At 42.6% G+C, this 20355-nt stretch overlaps 1 protein-coding gene across 14 annotated transcripts in view; it reads right to left on the reverse strand.

Annotated features, from left to right (window-relative positions):
• Positions 1 to 20355, reverse strand: part of MACF1 (microtubule actin crosslinking factor 1) — a 330651-nt gene that overhangs the window by 203262 nt on the left and 107034 nt on the right. For 13 of the 14 annotated variants that reach the window (XM_087446236.1, XM_087446232.1, XM_087446235.1 and 10 more), the window contains exon 2: positions 7916 to 7977. In XM_087446236.1, the coding sequence (XP_087302362.1) occupies positions 7916 to 7977 (62 nt within the window). Of the gene's footprint in view, positions 1 to 7915; positions 7978 to 16221; positions 16383 to 20355 lie in introns of those variants that run through there. The other variant, XM_087446229.1, reaches the window with a different exon arrangement.

The raw sequence follows: 20355 nt of genomic DNA on the forward strand, positions 1-20355 counted from the left end.
TGGTATATGAGGATTTATATAAAGATTTATAAGGATTTATAACATGCTATAACATGGATGAGCCTTGAAAACATTATGCTAAGTGAAAGAAGCCAGTTACAAAGGAAAAGACCACATAGTGTACGATTCCATTTATATGAGATATTTACAATAGGCAAATCTAGACAGACAGAAAGTAGACTGGTGGGGCCGGCCCCGTGGCTTGGTGGTTAAGTGCGTGTGCTCCACTGCTGGCGGCCCGGGTTCGGATCCCGGGCGCGCACCGACACACTGCTTCTCCGGCCATGCTGAGGCCGTGTCCCACATACAGCAACTAGAAGGATGTGCAGCTATGACATACAACTATCTACTGGGGCTTTGGGGGGAAAATAAATAAATAAATAAAATCTTAAAAATTAAAAAAAAAAAAAAGAAAGTAGACTGGTGGTTGCCTAGTGCTGGAGGAGGGTATGAGGGGGTCATGAGTGATGACTAAAGGGTACAGGGTTTCTTTCTGGGGTGATGAAAATGTTCTAAAATTAATTGTGGTGATGGTTGCACAACTCTGTGCATATATTAAAAGCTACTGAAGACTTTAAATGGGTGAACTGTATGATACTGTATTGAATTGTATGAATTATATAACAAAAAACCTATTTTTAAAAATTAATGAATGACTAAATTTTGAGAGACCAAGTCCACCCTAACCCAAGCCAACACTCCCCAAACCTCATGCATTAATAAGCCAAGGAAAAGTCTGCTCTCCCAATTTTTTAAAGATTGGCTTGACGTTATAAAAAAATAAACAGCTTTCCCCAATTCCTGAGTGGCTTTAGCAAAGGGAATAAATTGCACATAAGTGCTTAGATTCAGACTCTGAGCCCAAAGGGACTTTAACGATTATTTAACAATAACACTCTCAGTTTACAGACGGGAAAAGCATTGCCCAGAGAAGTTAAATAACGTGTGTTAGATCATTTAGCTATGAAGTGTCAGATCACTGTCTTCTGACTCCAAATTCAGTGCTCTTTTCCTTCACAAGGCTTCCATGATGCTTGAAGGGTAGAAATGACATATTATCAACATTATTAAATTATAAGAGGAACCCCTCCCCCCCAAAAAGAACTAAGGATTATCATGTAGCATTCTTTGATACCTGTAGAAAATCTGATCTAGCAAAGCTTTCCTCTGAGACTGTTAAAAGAAAAAATAAGCTGCTCAATTTCCTTAATCCAAGTTATGTTGAACAGCAAAAAATAGGTCAGGGGAGAAAGTTTTAAAGAGAAGAGTTTGTTAGTTACTCTCATCTACACTTCAGGGCAAGTGAAAGTCAGCCTGGTAACTTTGAATGGATTTGTGAATTTACAGATTGCTAAACTATAAGAAGGGAATTCCACATTGATTCAATGGCCAAATTTAACCTTGAGGAAAAGCTATAGATTATAGTTGTCCTAGACTTTTCACTCAGGAAAGAACTGCTTAAATGCAGGGAATGAGAGTGGAGGCTGGGAAGCCCTGCTGGATGGAGTAAGTAGAGTGAGAGACGGGAGCAAAGCATGAGGCTCTTTGCAGATAAGAATCCTATCTTCTCTCTGATTTGAGAATTCTTATGTTTTGAAGAATCTAACAGTGGTACCAGCCAAACTTGATTAACAAAGATTCCCTGAGGATGACTCTAAAACCCACAAAGCGTAGCTTTACTTAATAAGCAGGCACTCAGGCACACATAGGGAGTAGAGAATGCAAGTCCAAGTGTAGGCTCAAAACTTTGTGAGGATTGAGATGTGTTCAGAGTGAAATCAAGCCCTGAAAACTCAGGTCCAGGCAGAGATAGCCATGAACTATCACCATAGGGTCACACTTGGACAACAAAGGCAATGCTCCTCTCCTCTGTGGCTAACCAGCACTACTTTGTCAACCTTTAATAAAACTCCACTGCCAGTCTCCTTCTGACCTTTCCCACAGACATGAATAAGAAAAGAGGTATGCAAGTCCACACAGTGTTTAGGGAGTCACAGTGTCTCATGTGGCTACAGCAGAGATGGTACAGGGGAGAGTGCATGGAAGCATTAGAGCTATCTACTACCCCATGTTCAACTAGAGAGCCTCAAACAGACAGAAAAGTTAAGAACATTAGCAAAAATTTGGAGTTTGAAAAGTTTTTCTGGTTTATCTGGAATTCTTAACTAAAATTCCAGGGATGCCAGTGGCTTCTAGACTACATACACAAACAAAAATGGGAAGAACGATTCCATATGCTGGACTAAATATTGGCCTTTCCTTTCTACCTATTAACCTCTTAAGGCAATAGGAACTGACCAGAAAAAGCATTTCTCCTCCTTCTCAGGGGCTCATGCTCTCAGTTCTGTCTCATCCTCTCATCCTTTCTTGAAGTTCTCTTTGGGGGGATATACTTTATCAGTTACCAGGACCTAGAGATATGGCAAGGATAATTTATTTATTTATTATTATTATTTTTTAATATTATTTTTTATTCTTTTTTTTTTAATAATTTTTTTTATTATTTATTTATTTTTTCCCCTAAAGCCCCAGTAGATAGTTGCATGTCATAGCTGCACATCCTTCTAGTTGCTGTATGTGGGACGTGGCCTCAGCATGGCCGGACAAGCAGTGCGTCAGTGCGCGCCCAGGATCCGAACCCGGGCCGCCAGCAGTGGAGCGCGCGCACTTAACCGCTAAGCCACGGGGCCGGCCCTGGCAAGGATAATTTAAATAAAACCTCATTTAAAACTCTAGATTTTTCTTTTTGATGGTTCTGGCATATAAACAGAACTCTTGTGTTTATAGGCTTGCATTCTAAATTAAGTTATTTATATACTTCAGATGCTTACCAAGTCTCTTTTTAAGACTGGACCAACTGGGCCGGCCTCGTGGCTTTAGCGGTTAAGTGGGTGCACTCCGCTACTGGCAGCCTGGGTTCAGATCCTGGGCACGCACCGACTCACTGCTTATCCAGCCACACTGAGGTGGCGTCCCACATACAGCAACTAGAAGGGTGTGCAACTATGACATACAACTATCTACTGGCGCTTTGCGGAGAAAAAGGAGGAGGATTGGCAATAGATGTTAGCTCAGGGCCAGTCCTCCTCACCAAAAAAAAAAAGACTGGACCAACAGTGTTGTCAAAGAATAAAACGATATTAATTTTCTTTTTTTTGTGCGTGTGTAGGAGATCAGCCCTGAGCTAATATCCATGCCAATCCTCCTCTTTTTTTTTTTTTTTTTTTTGCTGAGGAAGACTGGCTCTGAGCTAACATCTGTGCCCATCTTCCTCCACTTTATGTGGGACGTGACCGCAGCATGGCCTAACAAGCAGTGCGTCGGTGCGTGCCCGGGATCCGAACCCGGGCCGCCAGCAGCGGAGCACACGCACTTAACCGCTATGCCATAGGGCTGGCCAAGAAATTAATTTTCTTATTCCAGAATAAATTGTTTCCCAAAGAGATATTTGGGAATCCAAGAGATCCTAGGTCAACTAAATCTAGAACTTGAGAGGCTTGGTTGTTTTGATCTTACATCAGTCTACTTGCCAATGGCAACATTAATCTGGCAAAACAAAGGATGCTTGTGTTATAAAAAACAAATCTCGATCCCTAATTCTCAGCCTAAAGTTCAAAGAATTCCAGCATGGAGCAATGATCCTGATCAGCAGTGAATCTCTCTCTGAAATATCCCAAGATGAGAAAATGGTGTTGGAATTGTAAGGCCAGGGGCCTGAGAAGAGATGAAAAATAGCCAGGGATTTAAGTAAAGCTCTGGCTGGCCTCCAATTTCTAACAATGCTATGATGTGTTCGTCTAGTTTCTCCCTCCCTGGGCCTCCTGTCATCACACAGCACTGAAGCAGAGGTCCAACAGGCAACATCAGCTACAAATGAACAGCAGGGAGCCAGAGCATTTGTATTCAACTACAAAGTTTAGGGGGACAAGCTTGAGGCAGAATAAAGTTGGTTCTTCCATTGTCAGAGACGAGGTATGAAAGCAGAAGAAGTTGGGGACATATTTAGTAGAAAGAACAAGTAATTTTGGTCAGAAGACTCATGACTGATCCTTAGCTCCATCCTTCACTAGCTGTATGATCCTGGGAAAGTCACTTCATCCTTCTAATTCTCACTTTCCTTATCTGTGAAAATTGAGAGGATAAAATACCTTTACCTCCTTCAGGGTTATTATAAGGATCTAGTCAGATAAGAATGTGCTTTGTAAGCTATAAAGCACTATCGAAATATTCTTTACTCAAAGCAACAAACACATCGTGGATACCTCTCATGTCCCTGGTGTAGGACTCGGTAGGACAGTAGCACAATACAGTCCTAGGCCTCAATGAGCAGGAGACTGATGCGTGAACACACAAGGCATCTCTTCAAAGTGGTACGGAATAGAGGTGGAGCTGTAATTTATTTAGTCTGAGGAATGGAGGTCAGGATGTCAGGAAGGTGAAATTGGACCTTGGCCTTGAAGGGTTAAGTGGGTGATGGCCAGGCAGAGGAGGTCAGGATGTGCATTCTAGGGAGACAGAAATTAATAAGCAAAGAAGTGTGAAAGTATACAGTGTTTAGGGAACAGTGAGTTGTTTCATGTGGCTACAGCACAGGCTGCACAGGGGAGAACGCCTGGAAATGAAGCTGGACAGGTTAGAACCAGGTTGTGAAGGTCTCCGCATCATGACAGAGTTATGTGTCATCAAACTAGAGGCAACTGGCATACACTGAAGGAATTAGAGGGGAATGGCAGTTTTTTTCTCCCTCTCTCTATCTCTTCCTTCTTTGCCCTGATACTAAAAAAATAAGACACGATACCTGCCTTCAAGTTACAATCTAGTGAAAGATAAATGCTATAGGTGCTATAACAGAAGGACATAAGGAGTACAGTAAGGGCACAAAGAAAAGGGCAGTCAATTCCATATGGGAGTCAGGAAAATATTTATTGAGGAGGTGTTAAGTCGGTGTTACCCAGGCAGAACAGAATTGGGGAAGGTATTCCAAGCAGAGGGAGCAGCATGAGCCAAGATACAGAGTCATAAAATAGCATGGCAGGGGCCGGCCCGGTGGCGCAAGCGGTTAGGTGCGCGCGCTCCACTGCGGTGGCCTGGGGTTTGCCGGTTCAGATCTCGGAGACGCACCGACGCACTGCTTGTCAAGCCATGCTGTGGTGGCGCCCCATATAAAGTGGAGGAAGATGGGCACGGATGTTAGCTCAGGGCCAGTCTTCCTCAGCAAAAAAAGAGGAGGATTGGCAGATGTTAGCACAGGGCTGATCTCCTCACAAAAAAAAAAAAAAAATTATGGGCCCGCCCCATGGCTTAGCGGTTGAGGGCGCATGCTCCGCTGCTGGCAGCCGGGGTTCGGATCCCTGGCGTGCACCGACGCACCGCTTCTCCGGCCGTGCTGGGGCCGTGTCCCACATACAGCAGCTAGAAGGATGTGCAGCTATGACATACAACTATCTACTGGGGCTTTGGGGGGATAAATAAATAAATAAATAAGATTAATTCAGTGGATCTGCCTATAAAAAAAAAAGAATGTCTGATTTATAGTAAGTACTCAATAAACGATTATTACTATTGTCATTATCATTGTTAATATAGAAAACTTTACAGGAATCTATTATAGTGGTCAAGGCAAGAGATGAAAAGACTCTGCACTAGAGCAGAGCTAACAGAGACGGAGAAGTCAGATGCAAGCATCTTTCTGAATTGGAAGTGACTGATTGGAGTTGGTGACCAGGGAGAGAAGGTGGGCAGGACTGGATATAGTATGATTCTAGATTCCTAATTTGGACAGCTAGGTACATGAGTGAAAATATTTAGCAATTTGGGATGTGTTGAATATAGGATATGTCTGGGTAACATCCAGATGAACATGTCAAGTACACTGTGAGATATACAGGTCTTTGGCTTAGGAATGTCTCTATTATTACCTCCCTATTCATATCGTGTAGTTTGAAAATTGCCCTCACCTGCAGTCCCATTAAACAAGTGGTCCTAAGGAGCCACGTCTGATTTATGTAACCATCTCCCTGGCCATAGTTTACTGAACTACAGATAGACACCTGACCCACGGAGAAAAAGAAAACTCCAGCCAATCAGATTTATTGTGTTTGTATCTTCAGAATCATGTCGCCGCAGGGGTTTACATCACCATTTGAGGCACAGCCACCATGGCTCAATGGGAGAAATGCAGAGAAATGAATGTGGGAAACATACAGAAAAAAATTAAAATGAAGGACTACAAGGCCTCATAAACAGGGAAAGAGAGAGGCGCTGCCTGGTAACGTTTAGTTTTCATAAAGCACAGCTGCATCCAGACAGCAGATTCTATGAGATCGCCCTGTATCCTTTTCTTTTTTTTTTTTTAAAGTTACATACTCTTTTTTTTTTTTTTTGGAGGAAGATTGGCCCTGAGCTAACACCTGCTGCGAATCTTCCTCTTTTTTTCTTTTTTCTCCCCAAAGCCCCAGTACATAATTGTATATCCTGGTTGTAGGTCCTTCTAGTTCTTCTATGTGGGACACCACCTCAGCATGGCTTGATGAGCGGTGAGTAGGTCTACTATGCCCAGGATCCGAACCAGCGAACCCCAGACTGCTGAAGCGGAATGTGAAAACTTAACCACTACACCACGGGGCCGGCCCCGCCCTGTATCCTTTTCTACTGGTGCTTCCCTGCATTCCGTGCAACCAGATGATCCCTGTGACTAACACAGATGAGACCGCCCAAGTAGAATACGGAGAACAAAACCAGAAAATGGCCAAGGTTAGGATCCTGGGGAACATCAACATGGAGGAGTCAGGGGAGGAAAAGCCAGTAAAACAGGCAGGGAAAAAGACATTCATAGAGGGAAGAAGTAATTCAGGAAAAGCAGCATCCTAGGAGCCAATGTAAGAGAGGGTTTTAAGAAGTCAGTCAGTCAACAGAATCAAATGCAGGGGCTGGCCCTGTGGTCTAGTGGTTAAGTTAGATGCACTCTGCTTCGGTGGCCCAGGTTGGGTTCCTGGGCAGGGATCTACACCACTCGTAGGCGGCCACACTGTGGCAGTGACCCACTTACAAAATAGAGGAAGACTGGCACAGATCTTAGCTCAGGGCAAATCTTCCTCAAGCAAAAATAGGAAGATTGGCAATAGATGTTAGCTCAGGGTGAGTCTTCCTCAGCAAAAACAAATAAAAAACAGTATCAAATGCTACACAGAAATCAAATAAGAGGAAAATAAAACTAGGCTACTGGATATGGCAATTAAGAGGTCACTGGGGACCTCTCCCAGAGCACTAATCTTTATAACTCAAAGTTATTTGAATTATCTGAGTAATTATTACACAACTTTCAAAAACTTTGTTTTTGAATCATCACTGCTACGTTAGTCACACTGTTTATCCTTAGGTGGGTCTTGAACATGCCTCTGCCTTGGTTTCTCCTGTATTTAAAAATAATAATAAATTTTCCCCCCAACCCTAGCCATTCTGGAAGTCTTCTGTATCTTAAACTGCATGGTGGTTATACATGTATATACACATGTAAAAATCCATTAAACTAAAAATTTAAGTTTTGTGCACTTTAAGAGATAGAAAGAGAACAAAATCCCCTCTGCTCCATCCTTACATACTAATCAGATTAAAAAATAAAGAAAAGAGCTTATAAAATATTGTAAAGCTAGAAGCAAAGTGTTCTTTGAATCTCAGAAATCACCCCATGGTATCCTCAACCTCAGCATGTATTACTGTCCTCACCAAAAAACTGATCAGTAAAAGTTTCCACACTGTTATGACTATATTTGTTTAAATAAATAAAAAAAAGGCACGTGTATCTCCATTGACCCAGGCATATGGCAAGCAATCTGAACTATCTGAGAGAAGGGACTGACAGATCCAGACTAAGACAGCCAGAGGTGCCAGGGCAGCCTCTCTGAAGGAGTCCTACCTTCATCAGGTGCTTGTTAACCCACTTGGTGAACGTCTTCTTCTGAACACGGTCCCGTTCATCTGTAAAGCAAACACACAAAAGGCACTGGCTTAGCACTACCTGGGCAACAAGTTCCCATACCGCTGCCTTGCCCACACTCCAGTTTCTCCAGGATGGTGGAGGCAGTTTCCACAGAACTCCGAGACAGTGTCTTGTTGTTGGAAAGTTTTGGCCTATCTGAACTTCCTCTTCTGTCCTGACCATGTTGTCACTTTACAGATTAGACAGAATCATATGTCTCAAAAACCATGTCACGGCAAGGTCTCCTTAGCATCATAATTCTCTGGGGAGCAGAGTGATATCCTGCTTCCCCCACAGCAAGCTCCAAAAACTCAAAGCTGTAGATACCACCAACAGAAGGGGTGGAGTGGCCTTGGCATTTGGGACACTCATATTGCAAAGGTTAAATCTCACTCTTCATATACTGATCTGCCTGATCAGTGCTCTGCTCCCTCCCTCTCCTACCCCAGTACTTCCCTCATTCCAATTTCCTCACCAGCCATTACCAACCAGCCAAACTCTCAAAACTGCCCAGTTTACCCTCACTGCACATCTCCTCCCTCCCTCCCTTCTCCTAAGTCTCACAGAGCCCCCATTTCTTTGTAGGCAAACTCTCCTTCATTCTCAATTTTGTTCACCTCTTTAACAGAAACATGACTGACAATACTTGACAATAACAGGGCTCCACAGAGGCCCGTCCTGCAGAAGACTCACTTTTTCCCACAACTGCCAATCCCCCAGAGTCACTTCCATACCACTGATCCATCAGCCCCTCTCCTTTGCTATTTGAAGCCCATGCCATCCCCTATACCATCTTCTTCAAATCATCCTCACCGTCATTGACCATTCCCTACCACCCACCACCTCCACATGGCAGAACTACCTTAACATTCCTGACAACTTGGTCTTATATCCATGGACCCAAGGGTCCGCAGATGGGTTTGGAATTGAACCACCTAATTGCATGCAAAATTTTTGGTGTTATGTACATAGTGGGAAGAAAAACCACCCATAGCTTTTCACAAAAAAGTTAAGAAGAGTCGGTCTCTACATTCTCCCAGAATGATTTAATCTACTCCCATGGTTTCAACTGTAACCTATACACTGATAATTTCTAAATCCATATCTTCAGCTCAAGCCTGTATTCTAAATATCACTCTCATATGTCCAATTGCCTCCTAAAAATTTCATGCTCATCTCAAACTCAACTTGTGTAAAAAACTGAACTCTTATTTTTTTCCCTGCTTCTAATAGGTTTCCCTGCTATAATCCATTATGGACTGAATGTTTGTGTCCCCTCAGTATTCATATGTTGAAATCCTAACTCCCAACATGATAGTAACAGGAGGTAAGGCCTTTGGGAGATGATTAGGTCATGATGGTGGAGCCCTGATGAATGAGATTAGTGTCCTTATAAAAGGGACCCCAGAGAGCTCTCTCACTCTCTTTCTGCCATGAGAGGGTACAGTGAGAAAACAGATGTCTATGAACCAGGAAGAAGGCTCTCACTAGACACTAAATCTGCAGTTGCCTTGATCTTGGAATTCCAGTTTCCAGAACTGTGAGAAATAAATGTTTGCTGTTTAAGCCACCCAGTCCAAAGTTTTATTATAGCAGCCGCAACTAACTAAGACATCATTCTTCTCCACGCTGCCAGCAATCCTTCTGACAAGACTGATCTGTTACTGTCCACCTTAAAATCCTTCAGTGACTCCTTATCCTCCTAATAATAATAGTTAACATTTATTGAGCACCTACTTATGTGCTAAGCACCTTACATATATTATTTCTAATGTTCAACAACCCTGAAAGATAGAAATTATTTTACTGCAAAGATAAAGCCCAGAGAGGTTAAGTAACTTGCCTGAGATCACAAGGTAGGTAATGAAGTCAAATTTGAACTCATCTCCACTGGATTCCAAAGGCTGATGCCTCCATTCAGGATAATATTCAAACTCTTTTTAGCTTGGGATCTAAGACCCATTATGATGTGATGCCTGCCTGCCACTCATCCCTCTCTACTCTTTCATAAAAATTCCAGCCTTCTGAACATTCTTGCCAAAATGCAATCTTGCCTTTGTATTTACTGTTCCCTTTGCATGGAATATAGCTCCCCACTTCTCTGACTACTCTTTCTTCAGCATTCAACTCAACTATCACCTCCTCCAGCAGCTTTTCCCACCCCTTACATACTTAGGTGATCTGCCTCTTGTGCTTACTGCGAGGTATCATAGTTGGTCTATCTGTCCTACTCTACAGGAGCAATCTGAGAACAGGCCGAGGGTAGGAATGAAAGCCCGCATTTGAGGCACGAAGTTCTGTGTTCTGATTCAACATAGCCTACAAATAGTCCCAGTGCACTGGGGCCGGCCCGGTGGCGTAGCAGTTAAGTGAGCACGCTCCGCTTCGGTGGCCCGGGGTTCACCGGTTTGGATCCCGGGCGCACACTGACACACCGCTGGTCAAGCCATGCTGTGGCAGCGTCCCCATATAAAGTAGAGGAAGGTGGGCACAGCATGTTAGCCCAGGGCCAATCTTCCTCAGCAAAAAGAAGAGGATTGGCATCGGATGTTAGCTCAGGGCTAGTCTTCCTCACAAAAAAAAGCAAATGAGAGAAGAGCCTCTGCCTGTTTCCCTGAGAGCCACAGAAAAATCACAAGTGGTTCAAGAAGCCCAAGAAGCACCAACCACCTGGAAATCTAAAAATGAGATACCTGAGCTAACAGAGAAGGGAAATAGAGAGTCGGAATAGGCTTGTTCCTTAACCTTGTGAAGTTTACAATCTAGCGGCAGAGATCAACATGTAAATAATTAACAATAACACCAAGCAAATAACACACCAGACACAAGCTGTGCAAAATCATGCCGACAAACACAGAGTTGATTAATTCTGACAGAGGGGTAGGAGAAGAGTTCATGGAAGGCATAGTGTTTGAGTTAAACCTTGAATGACAAGCAGGATTTTGGCAGCCCAAAAACAGGTTAAGGAATTCTTTTTTTTTTTTTTTTTTAAAGATTTTATTTATTCAGTTTTTCCCCCCAAAGCCCCAGTAGATAGTTGTACGTCATAGGTTCACATCCTTCTAGTTGCTGTACGTGGGACTCGGCCTCGCGTTGGACGGAGAAGTGGTGCCTCGGGGCGCTCCCGGGATCCGAACCCGGGCCGCCAGCATCAGAGCGCGCGCACTTAACCGCTAAGCCACGGGGCCGGCCCTAGGTTAAGGAATTCTAAACTGAAGAAAAAATATGAGCAATGATTTGGAGACTTATAAATACACAGGATGTGTTTTAGGGAATGGTATGGCTACGCGCACTGCATACAGTTAGCAATGTAATGAGAAAGGAAGCAAGGTCACCTGAGGCCAAATCACTCCAGAAAGCTGGAGTGAGAACTATGTCCTTAATTCAGATAAAAGAATACCATTGAAATTTTCTGAACCAGAAGCTGTTTTGGAAAGATTAATCCGGCATTGGACTTTAGGCCAGACTGCAGCAGAGACACTAAGAGGTAGAAGAACAAGTTAGAGGCCTAGTGACAGACAAAAAAAGAAATCTAAGAGCATGAACTAGGACAGAGGCAGCAGGAATGTAAAGAGGGCAGGCCGATCCCCAAGACACTGTAGAAGCAGAAACAATAGGCCTTAACTATTGACTAGATGTGTTAAGGAAAGGGAAAGTTCCAGATAATTCTAATGTTTCTAGTCAGAGCAACTGGGAGGAGTGGTACCTTGAGATAAGGAAAATAGAAGGAGGCACAGATTGGGTGAGAGTAGGTTGGGTGAAGTAAAAGAAAAAGAATGAGGTGTTGGCAGGACCTTAGGTCTAGAATTCAGAAGAGCAGTCAGAATTGAGGATACAGATTTGAAGCTAACAGTTGACAGCTGAGGCTATGACAAGTAGAGCAGATAGCCTATTTCAACAAATCTTCCTAAAGCACCACTTTGCCCATATCATCCCTCTATTCAAAATCCTTTTTTTTTTTAATAATTTTATTTATTTATTTACTTTTCCCCCAAAGCCCCACTAGATAGTTGTATGTCATAGTTGCACATCCTTCTAGTTGCTGTATGTGGGACGCGGCCTCAGCATGGCCGGAGAAGCGGTGCGTCGGTGTGCACCCGGGATCCGAACCCGGGCCGCCCAGCGGCGGAGTGCGTGCACTTAACCACTAAGCCACAGGGCCGGCCCTCAAAATCCTTTCATAGCTCCCAGAAAACCAGAGGATCAAGTCTAAGTCCTTCGTTTCCATAGTCCACTACAACTATTTGAAATTCGATTCCAGTTTTTATTCACTGTGTTAGGTGGCTGGAGGAGATAAAGATAAAACATGGCCTCTGACCTGAAGGAATTTACAATCAATCTACTCTTCCAACCTTATCTTTAGACTCTCCCCTCCATGACTCAACTACAAACATTGAGATCTCATTGTGTTCACCCTCTTCCCCCTGTTGGAATTTCTACCTCCTTTTCTTGGTTTATCTAATTTAGAGCCTCCTTACAAGGTCAAGCTGAAGTCCCACTTCTCCCTTTACATCTTTCTGGCTATGCCAGCTACCTCTGGATGCCTGTAGATGCCTGTGTTTACTCAATTTACTTGGCACCAAGCATACAAAACCCATTGTTAGATATCTCTATATGTAAATCCTATTTCTCTGATTGTTAGATATCTCTATACATAAATCCTATTTCTCTATCTGAACTTGAGCTCTTTGGAGTCAAGAACTACATTTTAAATTTCCTTAAATATCCAACATTTAGGATAATAGTAGGCACTCAAGAATACTCATTCATTTAACAAATATATACTGAGAGCCCACTATGTGCCAAGGATATTTCTACAAGGACACTTTAAGATGGTATTTTCAAAGCCAGACTAAGAAGTATTCTCAAATAATAATTAAAAGACTGCTTTTCAGCAGGGAGCAGGCATTTCCATTTGGATGTCCCTTCTACAGTTACAGCTTTCCTAAATTCTTCTTGCCACATCCGGACCCAGGAGACTTTGCACCACTTAATGTAAACTCAAAGAAAATGGGCTGGAGGCCGGCTCGGGGTTTCCAGGTTTGGATCCTGGGCGCGGACCTCCGCACCGCTCATCAAGCCACTCTGCGGTGGCATCCCATATATAAAGTGGAGGAAGATGGGCACAGATGTTAGCTCAGCGACAATCTTCCTCAAGCAGAAAGAGGAGGATTGGCAACAGATGTTAGCTCAGGGCCAATCTTCCTCACAAAAAAAAAAAAAAGGAAGAAAGAAAATGAGCTGAATTGGAGATTAAGCAATTAAAATGTTCTTACCAATAATGTATAATGGCACCAGCATTAAAAGTGATACCTATCCTCAGAAGTATATAAGTCAACTTTGAGAGATAAGTCTGACTTAGATATTTATTGTGTTTACTCTGTGTCAGGCACTGTGTGAAGCCTGTCTCATTTAGTATTTGACTTAATCCTCACAACTCTAGCAAGTATGCATGATTTATCCTCATTTTATAGTTCAAATTGATGGTCAGAAACGCTTATTAATAATTTGCTAGGGGCCGGCTCCGTGGCTTAGTGGTTAAGTGTGCACGCTCCGCTGCTGGTGGCCCCGGTTCGGATCCCGGGCGCGCACCGACGCACCGCTTCTCCGGCCATGCTGAGGCCGCGTCCCACATATAGCAACTAGAAGGATGTGCAGCTATGACATACAACTATCTACTGGGGCTTTGGGGGAAAAATAAATAAACAAATAAAATTATTAAAAAATAATAATAATTTGCCAGAAGTCACATAATTAGTACATAGCAGAATCGAGATTCAAATCCAAGTCTGTCATTGACTTTCAACCATGGACTTTTAACCACCACATTCTACTCTGCCATGAAATTATTAGAAGGCAACACAATATAGTCCTAGATAACTAAGAGAAGAGGAGAGGTACAAACTATAAACAGGGACTCATGCAAGGCATCTATCACCAAGGGTTGGTGCAGACTTAGAATGTCTCAATGAGGATTGAGACTTGGGAACTTAGGGGAGTGATAACTGTAGAAACCTAATGCAAAATTAAAATATTGTGTTATTTCTTAAGAAAACCTGAACTTTATTAATGATAATTCTTTGCTATTGGGAATCAGAGAATACAGGGCAGAAATTAGATAAAGAAATAAGCCAGGAGTAAGCATGGTGGCAAAAGAAAAGAGCCACAGAGATGGAGGGAGAGGCATACGAGGAGAAGGGAAGAGGGAGAGAAGCTCAGTAGTTTCTGGAGTATTAATTGGAGTAACATATTCAGAAAAATTAAATACTTCATAGATACAATGAGATACAGAAGCTTAAGAATCCTCAAAAAATCTTCTCAAAGATAAAGAAATCAAAGCCCAGAGAGATTTAAGAACTTAGATAAAGTCACATAGGGGCAGAATCGGGTCTATAACTTCAATTTGCTGGCCTCTAGTCTATGGTTCTTACCTTATAGGACACTCATCTCCCCTCTTTGAATCTGAATTTGATCTATAAAGTGAGAGTTTGGACTAGGTCCATGGTGTCCAAATACCGATCTGTGAATTAGCCATACAAATCACCTGGGGAGCTTGTGCTGGGCTAAGTGCTCCAAGACCATCTACTCCTCATGACTGAGTTAGGGTCTCTGTTAATCCCCTTTTAACAAATGCAGAAACCAACGCATAGAAAGGTTAAACACTTTTCCCAGTTCAAATAGCTGTTAAGTGGTTGAGCAGGAGCCCCATGCAGACAGTTTAGGAGCCCCATGCAGACAGTTTATGTCAAAATCCCTTTTCTTAACTATTAGGCTACACTGCCTCCAGGGGATTAAGTGAGGTAGGGTGAGCTGGGAGAATAATGTTTTTGCCCTGAAACTTTCCATAAAGATTCTAGACTTCCTTATATTTCTCTGTTGATTATAGAAAAAGGGCCCTTTTTATCTCCAAGCACTTTCAGATGCGGAAGATTCTTTCCTCTAGATCTCAGGAAGGAAATCTTAATGATACCGGAAAGATAAAAAGCTGGACTACATGGCAATAACTGACTAAAACTGACCCTCTTTGTGCCCCAAACATTATTATAGTACCAGCTTTGTTTCTCAAAAAGTGCTTAAATATTTGGCAGTACTGGCCTAGCAGTCAGGAGACGGGATCAGAACCCTAGCTCTGCTACCCCCTTCTGAGGTTTCTTTCGAGGTCCTCTCTCGAGCAAACAAACAGCGATTTCAATTTTAGTGAAAATCTGCCTATTTGGGTCACAATCTTGTTCTGTTTTAGAGGCACAGAGTATAAAATCAAAAGATATTAGTAGACTATTAATCCATTAGTTCCCAAACTTAGATTTCACAAATGTTTCAAAATAAATTACAAAACCTAAGTTGTCAACTTTTTATTTTGCTGAGTAAGACTATCCAAAAACTATCTACCATCTAATAACAACTCTTTTGTAAAATAAAGGACAGACATTTTAACATAAAAAAAGTAGGAAGGGCAATTTCAGAATAAAGGAAAGTTCTTTAAGTAAGTTTAGCTTTATGAAAGGCACACTAACATTTTCCTTATCTTTTTCATTTTACAGGGAATTGAGGAGTTGATGTCTCATTCCAGCACCAGTCTGTACACCCTACAGTTTGGAAGCCAAGGAAACCGAGGGCCAAAAAGCCTAGGCCACTTGCTCAAGGTCACAGAACATTATTTAAATTAATTCTTCTCCTTTATCAAGAGAGCTCTAAGTCACAGCCAACATGACTCTTCTCCTAGCCTCCCATTCTTCTTTAGGTCCTTTCCCCAGATCACCTTCAAGCCTTTTTCCTTCCTCACAGCTGGCAGAAGAGACTAAGTGTAAAGGGAATTAGCAGTCAGCCCCAAAGAGGAAACCTAGGCCATGACTCCTCCCTCCACCCCCACCCCCATCATCCAGTCTGCTCAGAGGTGGACTCCGTAACCAACCAACTTCTGCTAAAAATACACCCTGGACTTTCAGAACTATGCAACATAATTTAAAAGTGGTTTCCTGATACAGGCAGAAGCATGAGCATGAATTCAATCTCTATAAAAAAGTCCCACACCCACAGCTTAGGCTCTTAACTGCCAGTCACTACAAGCTTATGAAGTTCCCCAGGAAGTAGGGCACCCAGTCTATTCCATTGCACATTTTAACAAGCCCAAAGGTTGAAATGCCTGCAAGGCTTCAAAGCCCATGCATTCCTATGAATCAATGAGAGCAAGGGCTATTTGGGATCCTCAGGCCCAGACAAGGAAAAAAACTTCACATACTAACCCATACAGCACATGCGGCACACCAGGTGGGCGTTGAACTCCTGCTCATCTTGGTAACCAGGCCACATGGCGCCCCTATGTCTGCTGACACCGCCTAAAAGGAGGGTGTCCCAAAGACCCTCCAGCTTGTGGCCTCTGCACCCTCTGCAGCTCCTCAAAAATGGCTTTGAGGGAGAGAGACAGATAGCCAAAGTGCTGTGCGATGAACAAGAGAGAGACAGCAGAAGTACAGAGAAGTGGCTCCACCCACCACTTCCTACTGACCTCCTCCTCCCCTTGAGGTCAGAGAGGAAGCTCCTCCCTGGGTCCAGGTCTTCAGGCAAATAGCATCCTATTCAAAAGCGGCACCAGCTCAGTGTTTTCAGACCAACAGCAGTACGAAGAGGTAAGAGCTTCATATGCAAAAGTCCAGCCGAGTTATTAAGTGAGTAAGCCTGAGCAGGTAGAAGCTGGTCTTTGTGTTACCCTCCATTTGCATAGCAGTGACCTGGTGAATCTCAGACAGTTGCAGGAGAGCTGGTGAGGTAAAACGGCTTACTGCCAAGTCAGGAACAGTGCATCCATTGCCCAATAACCTGCTCCTCGGGCTTGCCTCTTCTCAGGCAGAAGTACATATAAAGTGTTAACCAATTCAGAAGGTCCCACAATGAGAGACTACAAAGGAACAAGCCCATACACTGTCCGCTGCCAACAGATTCCTAGATTCCAAATGGAGCTTCATTTCCCCACATTTATAGCTTCCCAAAGGGAAGAGTCACAGTCTCTCCCCAGTGATTCCACTTCCTTTACAGAGCACCCAGACCCAGCCAGCCTCTCAGGTAGATTAGCATGGCAGATTTCATCCACTTCAAAAATACCACTTGCTTGTTGCTCCATTCTTTCCCCTCATCCAGCCAGGAATGTCATCCCAAAGTCCCCTTCCCCTCCCGAGACCCTCCCACTTTGTCTTTGCAGTCAGCGCACTTAACTCAGCTGTGCCAGAAATCCCTTTATCCATCAGTGGAAGGCCGCTTGCTTGTTTGTCCAACTTGTTTTCTGAGTCTTGGCTAATTGTACCAGACACTGGAATGTTGAAGAAACACAATGAAGGGCTTTTTCATTCAGATGGCCCAGCCCATCTATTGCTTCTTCACAATTCTGACTCAACCAGGGGATAGAAAAGCGGAGCCTCTGTCAATGTCAGGACAACACTCTGATCCTGGCCCCAAACCACTCACAAAGGCCCCACTGCAGATAAGGGCCTAATCACTGGCCCTCTGCTCTAGCTCCCTAAATAGAACAACTTCTTCAGGCTAATGCTACTTCCAATCCTGTTCCTGAAGGCAAGGAGGGAGGGGCAGCACCCAGGAAAGCAAGTTTCCAGAGATTAACCCAGAAGACTGCAAGTGAGAAAAGGTTAACACGAGCCTGCTTGCAGGCTACTGAGTTTAGTTTAGAAGAGCCCTGTCCCTCAAAGCTTCCTTCTCTCAGAGGAAGGAAGTCCCTTAGAGCTTCCTCAGTCCCTCAGAGCTTTCTTCAGCCCCTACTGGGCATCCCTCCCACCTACAAACTGGTAGTAATCCTGTTACTACTTACTAATAACAGGACTCACAACTGACTTTATCCCTCCTTGACTATGCTCCCAGTCACCCCGATAACCTATGACAACTCTACTACGTTTGTTCCTCTTATTAGGAAGAGTCCTCCTAGAATTTACCTTATCCTAGGAAAAGAAATGCATGAGAAATAGGGAAGAGAGAAGAAAAGGGAATAAACATTCCCTGATTCATATTTAGTAACCTTTTCCTTTATTAGATTTAAATTCCTTGAGTGCTGGGACTATCTTCGGTCTTCATATCCCAGGCTCTAACAGATTTAGAAGGCAGACAATAAGCTAAGCTAAAACTAATTGAGCACCTACTGTAACTGTTAGTTCACAGGTAATGTGCTGAGAACTTTAAATATCATTTCATTTAGTCCCAACAGCAATTCTCTAGGAAAGGTGTTATCATTTCCATTTTGGAGAAGAAAATACTTTAAAAAGGTTAAATAACTTGACCAGATTATATATCCATCTGTCCAGCTCCAAAGCTATGCCTCCTGTTAGACCCTGCTGTCTCTGAGAGAGACCTAAACCAGAACAACTAAACTAGGTGGGGGAGCTGTATATGTAAGGAGGCGGAGTATTCCTGGGAAGGTTAAGAAATAAAAACACATGACTATGGCCAACTGGAGATTTACGGCATATCCCAAATGAATATGTGGGGCAACTTCTAGAAATAATAAATAATTTTGCAGTCTCCAAAAATCAAAATAATCAATTCTGGGTAAGGTTTGAGGAAGGTGAACCAAAGCCTGCCTTTTCCTCACTCCCCTGGCATCCAAACAGAACCCATTTTCCCTGCAGGCACTGCAGACTGAGGAAAGTAGGCGAGTCTTGGGGAAAAGGTCAGTCTAGCTGGCAGGAGACAGGCCTTGCCTTTAGGATCCTAGGAGGTCTTGAGCCTCAAAAGGGAAGCTGCTGCTGACAGTAGGAAGGAGACTTTGATTAAGACAGTCAGTTTCTGATTAGCCAGAGGAAACCAGCCTCTATAGTGATTATCCAGGCCATTCCCCTTCTTTTTTGCCCAACTTTTAGTCATTTCATAGTTTACGAGATGTCCAGAGATGTCAGAGCCAGGAAAAGGTAAATCTGGCTGCTATATGCAGATCTTTAAAACGTTGAGTGGAGGGAAGCGATTCAAGCCAGTATTTCCACATATGTCTAGAAGTTATCCAAGAATTTACAGCTACTGGCTTTCTTATAATAGCATGGAAAATTGAAGCTATACATTTAATTTATTTCCTAAAACACTCAAATCACCCAATATTAAGGATATTAAAGAAGACACAGAAGTCTTTCCTTCTCATAATATATCGCTAACTTTTTATATACTCCCATATTGGCTTCTATCACATTTCTCAATTCCCAGCTGTAAAGACAAGCATTTATATTTTGTTTCAGCAGTCCACAGGAAAGTACTATATCTTCAATGATATCTTTTCTGAAAAAAAGTATAATAATGATAGCAAACAATTATATAGTCCTTACCATGTGCAGAATATATTCTAAGAATGAACTCAAAACAACCACGCAGTATTTTTAACCCCATTTTATAGATGAGGAAACAGAGGCCCAGACAGATTAACATCACTCTGCCAGTAGGGGCAGAGGCAGGATGAAAATATAGGCAGTCTGACCGCGGACTCTCAACCACAATTCCATACTACTTCCAAGTACAGGCCAGATGATTGCATTGCCAGAATCACAGAAAATTAGAGACCTCAGTCTTTTTCTTCTCATATAGATCAGACATTTGAAGTCCAGAGGAATTAAGCAACCTGTCTAACATCACATAGTAGTACACAGAAGAACCAGGGCTTAGAACCCAGATCTTCTGACTCCAAGTTTGGTGGTCTTTCTGCCACATTGCACAAATCTAGACAAAAATAGCTAAGGAAAGAGAAAGACAAAGACTCCACCTTGATTAAAACACCTAATGCTTTAGTTATTTGAGCAAAGACATTAGATATATGACTTTAAATATTTATTATTTTCCTATTATATGCTTAACAAATTTTTAGATAATACAAATGGAGGATGCCCAGCTAATGTCATAAATGGAGGAATCAAAGTTCAAAGCAATCTCAAAAAATACACCAAATCTCATAAAACAAAATTTAACTAGGATACCTTTAAGTCTTGTGCTAAAGCTCAAGAAAACCAAAGGCATAGCAGTCTCTAGACGGGAGACAACAACAGTTCACTTACAGGGTTTGGCCATTTTGCAACTTAAATTTAAAATGACTCAATAGTGTGATGGAGCTGCTTAGAAAAAACAAAGTGAGACAATCTAGTTTGTACTCCATAGGTCCAGATCCAGGGATTACAACTGGTAATGGTTGGGTGTTGGAAATGGAAAAAAACCTTAAGAGATTGGATTGTCCAACCCCTTCATTTTAAAGATAGAGGAAACAAGACCTTAGGGAAAAATCTGTCCTTTCTCAAACACACAAAAAATTCAAATGTTCTTCTCAAGTAGCCATAAAGCCCTTTTCCTGTTTATACTATCAAAACATGGATATTAATAAACTAAAACAAAGGGCAACTCTATAT

The sequence above is a fragment of the Ceratotherium simum genome, chromosome 22, assembly GCF_057802395.1.
Source record: "Ceratotherium simum simum isolate JZ-2026a chromosome 22, ASM5780239v1, whole genome shotgun sequence".
NCBI lineage: Eukaryota > Metazoa > Chordata > Mammalia > Perissodactyla > Rhinocerotidae > Ceratotherium > Ceratotherium simum.